At 41.7% G+C, this 4,812-nt stretch overlaps 1 protein-coding gene across 1 annotated transcript in view; it reads left to right on the top strand.

Annotated features, from left to right (window-relative positions):
- Positions 1–3,121, top strand: part of LOC106820963 — a 14,274-nt gene extending 11,153 nt beyond the window's left edge. Inside the window, exons 3-4 of the mRNA XM_014825584.1 lie at positions 2,201–2,362; positions 2,934–3,121. Of these exons, the coding sequence (XP_014681070.1) occupies positions 2,201–2,362; positions 2,934–3,121 (350 nt within the window). The remainder of the gene's footprint in view (positions 1–2,200; positions 2,363–2,933) is intronic.
- The last annotated feature ends 1,691 nt before the right edge of the window (positions 3,122–4,812 follow it).

Genomic DNA, 4,812 nt, shown 5'->3' with positions numbered 1-4,812 from the left:
ATCGCCAAACCATCTTTAATGTGTCGTAGCCCTTGTGATCACTCGAAATACATTTCGGGCATGTTGCAAGATCTGGCCACGACAAATATTTTATGGGTCTCCCACGACAAAATTTCGTACGATCTGTTGTGACCCGGGCAGCCACGACAGCAGCACGACCACGACAAGATCGGTAGCTGCACGCTGACCTGGCGCGCTTCCTATCGGAGACATGGCAGTCAACGCCGCACCACATAGACTCATTGAGTGAACAGGGGGCTAGGTATACGCACCGCACGCCGGAGCACATGTCTTCCTGGTCACTGTGTCTCGTTTCACACAGTTGTATTTCAGCCTGTTCTGCTAGCATCTATGAGAAATACGACATACGCATATACGCTCTCCTATGACAAATAGTGTCATAGGAAAGCGTATATGCGTATGTCGTATTTGTCATAGGAAGATTCTTCCTATGACAAATAGTGTCATAGGAGAGCGTATATGCGTATGTCGTATTTGTCATAGATGTAAGCAGAACATGTTGCAGCCGTATTTTCACCTTTTAACGTTATTTTGATAAGATAAATGTTTGACGGCCATCAGACACGTTCAACAACCGTCCTGCGATGCTTTTCTTTGTTGAATATTACGGCATAGACTGTTCACCGTCAACGATCACGAACCATGAGCATCTTACATTGATCCGACCAACTGTACGTTCCTCGGCTCCTTCCTAGCGGTTGGCGAAAAGAGAATCCAGCTTCTCTAGACGCGGAAAAATGTCTGAGTGGCTACACATAGGGTCACCAGACTTGTATAAGTATACTGCGAGTAGGGGGGGGGGGTCACATAATTAGGGCTCGTTAATGGTGACACGGGGATTCCCTCACAGATCTGCAGTAAATAGCAATTAGCTAGGTAACTACGGCAGGGCTCTTCATCGATTTTCGCAAATGTTAGCAGGTGTTGTTATGATCATTATGAGTAGCAAATAACGCGCACACCGTCGAGTAATCGGCAATTTGGGAAATCTGTGACAACTAACCAGTCGACCTCCTCTTACTGACTAATTTATTTTCGCCGAACAACGCCGCACTTGTGGCGCCGGTGGTTGCATTAAAAACCAGAGAGCGAACAGAGCGAAGCGGATTTCTCCCCGGATCCGGATTTGTTGTTATAGCAACGAACTGCGCAGCACATTATGCGGGCCCTAATCAGCGAAATACCATTACTTTCTCCATTCTTTCTGCTGATATTCTTTTACGTTTTTGCTCGAGAGGCTTCCTTAAGCAGAGTTCTGAAGTGCCGACGAGGGGTGGCGGAGAGTGTACTTGTAACAATACAGTGTGTTAAAATATAGAACGTGTGCGGGCAGAAATAATGGCGTACTGGTGACGAGCAATGTTTACAGGGATGATAGCCAGTAGGCCCCTATAGACACTGCTTCGGGCGATATGTATGATTAAATTCCTATGGTGTTGGTAATAGCAGGATCGTATATCCGCCGCATGGGGCAGGAACAGGGGGCAGTACGCCTATAAGATATGCCTACGTAAATATGATTAATGTTAATGTAAATGTAATGAATCATAGAAATAAATAAATCATGATAGAATCCTAATAAAATGATTTCTTCCGTCGACTACTATCATACACGTGGGTTAGCTGAATGCAGAACCTCTTTAGTCTTTATTGCTTACAGTTAGGTCACAAGATTTACTGACGCCTCTAGAAATATTCAGCTAGGTTACCACTAATAGGTACTAAACTTTATTGATTACAAGGCGCCAACTCTTCCTGAGTTACGGAGCAGTCTGTTACAATAGACATCTAAAAAAATATTTCACCAATTTTTGGTTATTTTTCTAATATCTGGCACACCAATAATTTTACATCAGCATTAGCAATAAGGACAGTTGCTGTTCCGTGGAAACACAATAAACACATGATGAATCAAATACGTGCGACAATAAACCACAAAGTCTAAACCCATTTCCCTCCAGTGACGAGAGGGATTCTGTGTAGCTGATGCACCATTACAATCTATTATAAATTATATCAAGATATCAATATATTACTATAATATATCAATATATTATTATTATTATTTATTATAAATTATTATCAATCTATGATCACTTATATCATTTTTCAGGATTAGCAGCATACGCACCTCACTCTTCATATTTATTATATTTATGTTATATTTTCTTTTCGGCAGGTGGTGCCTACATGGTGGTGTCGGGCTGTCCCACTCGTAACGGCTCGAAGCATGCCAGTGAGATCGCCTCCATGGCTCTCGATCTCATGACAGTCATTGAAAACATCCCCGTACCACAAAACATTGACGCCATCCTCCAGCTGAGAGCTGGAATCCATTCAGGTGTGGACGAATGCTTGATGTGTGTGTGTGTGTGTGTGTGTGTGTGTGTGTGTGTGTGTGTGTGTGTGTGTGTCACACACACACACACACACACACACACACACACACACACACACACACACACAAACAACCATATTCAGACAAAAACAGACAAACTGGTTCAGGAAGCAGCTAAAGTCGGGTTGAAATTCAACATTACGAAAATAAAGTCCATGAGGATAAACGCACAAAATGTGGACGCAGTTACCGTCGAAGGAAAGGAAATTGAGGAAGACGTTCACATACTTAGGTAGCGCTCTGGACAAAAACGAAGGGGTCGAGAAAGATGTCAAGGACAGAATAGGGAAGGCAACGGGCGCCTTCAAATTGTTCAACAACATTTGGAAAACAAGCACCATCACCCTCAAAACTAAATTAAAAACATTCAACTCTAATGTTCAGACCGTCCTCATGTATGGCTGTGAAACATGGAAACTAACAGCCCAAATAACTCCCAAAAAAATTGTTAACAAATGCGTGAGAAAGATCCTCAGAATGTTTTGGTCTACACAAAACACCCATCACAAATAAGGAACTCTGGAAGAGGACGAAGCAGGCCCCAATGGAAACCCAAATCAGAAGAAAGAAGTAGGGATGGGTGGGCCACACGCTGCAGAAAGAAGCGACCGACACAACACGCTCGACGCTGAGCTGGCACCCGCAAGGAAGACGTCGGGAGGAAAGACCTCAAGTAACCTGGAGGCGAGACTGAGAGGTTGAACTTAAGAAGAAGGGCTACATCTGGAGGGAAATGGAGCGGAAGGCGACCAACCGACCGACATGGAGGAAGTTCACCAATGACCTGTGTCTCCCAGGAGACTGAAAGATCTAAGAAAAGAAGAAGAAGAAGAAGGTCGCACAGCTCTGTGGGCAACATTGAATCTTCCGCGTGCAATATTGGATTTATTTCATGGCACGTTACATACTCAGCACCAATTACCAGTATACTTCGCAGCCATATACCAGTATAATTTATACATTTTAATACATTATTTAATTACAATATTAATTCTTACCATATTTTAAGCAAATAATCGCAAAACAATAATTATTAAAATATCTTTACACTGAATCCTGTCCAATGAATGTAGCAGTCACCCTGTCTACTTCTATTAGATATCAAAGCTTATTATAGTCACATAGATATGATAAGATTCCAGGTAAATATCTGTGGTGGCCTTATTAGGGGCTACGGATAGTTATTTATTACTGTAATAAAGCAGCACACATCGTTACAATAATCAGCCGAGCCACAATAATCACCTATTTTGACTACCTGAAGATTGTACGAGTATTTACTCTGTCCTGTATCCTCCTGTGCTAGATTTATATCGAAGTTAATGTCGTTCTCGCGTTACAAGTTATAGAGACGAATATTTCAAGTAGAACCACATGGGCGTAGCCAGGGACGATTCCAGGCATTCCGGAATTCCCCCTGGTTTGTATCAAAATAGCACATATCTGATACAGTATGTATATAAAAGCATGAAACGAAAATGTTAACGAAGTTTTATTAGTATACTATCTGCGGGTACCCGCTGCACTGGTTAAAATCGTGCTACTAATTCATACTACTAATAATGGGACACAATAGGAACATTGGGTAAAAATCGACAATAACATTGCACACAATATCAATATTTACAAATCAGTCTAATAAGATAATAAGCATGGGAAAAAACTGTTACGTATGACATTTATATGACAGCACAACCCAACTTAGAACCCCTGGGACATAATAGTAATATGGTGTAAATGACAAAAGGTTATTATAACAGCATGTACGAATGGGTTGCACTTTTCATTTCCAAGCCTCTTGATAAACAATGTTTTTCGTGTTATTCTCTGGTGCAAATATGTAGAGATTCCTGGCGTGTCCAACTCTTGAGCTCCCCACGTACATCCCACATCCATTGTGAGATCGTACCATGAATAAAAGAAATTCCATATATAGTATAGATAGAGACAGGCCAGCGAGTGGGGTCTGTGTCCACTGGATATTGTTTAGTGAATGCTTGGTGAAATTAATAAAAAAATTTACTGAATCAGAAAATGCATAGCTTTCGAATGGTACAATGCATTCTGAGATCGTAGCATCTGAACTAAACCTCTCAACTCAGTGAGTAGTACCTCTGAACTGGTCCTGGTTGTGGTCTGTTTTAGTATTGGTTTCGGTTTCACAATAGCAGCAGCTGATGAGGGGAGGGAAAGAAATAGTCATCGATTTTTCTGTGTGTGGCAGCACTGTACAGTTAGTGGTGACATTGTGTGAAGTTTCACGAATTCACGGATTTTTCACAGATTTTTCCGTGAGTTTCACGGTTTGACAGATTTTTTTCGTCTAGGAACAGTACTCCCCATGTATAGGAAATCGCCCTCTGAAAATTGCATCCAAATCGCTTGGGCGGTTT

The sequence above is a fragment of the Priapulus caudatus genome, unplaced genomic scaffold (assembly GCF_000485595.1).
Source record: "Priapulus caudatus unplaced genomic scaffold, Priapulus_caudatus-5.0.1 Scaffold54, whole genome shotgun sequence".
Classification (NCBI taxonomy): domain Eukaryota; kingdom Metazoa; phylum Priapulida; class Priapulimorpha; order Priapulimorphida; family Priapulidae; genus Priapulus; species Priapulus caudatus.
The sequence above is the reverse complement of the archived record's forward strand: the minus strand, read 5'-3'. Positions and strand labels throughout refer to the sequence as shown.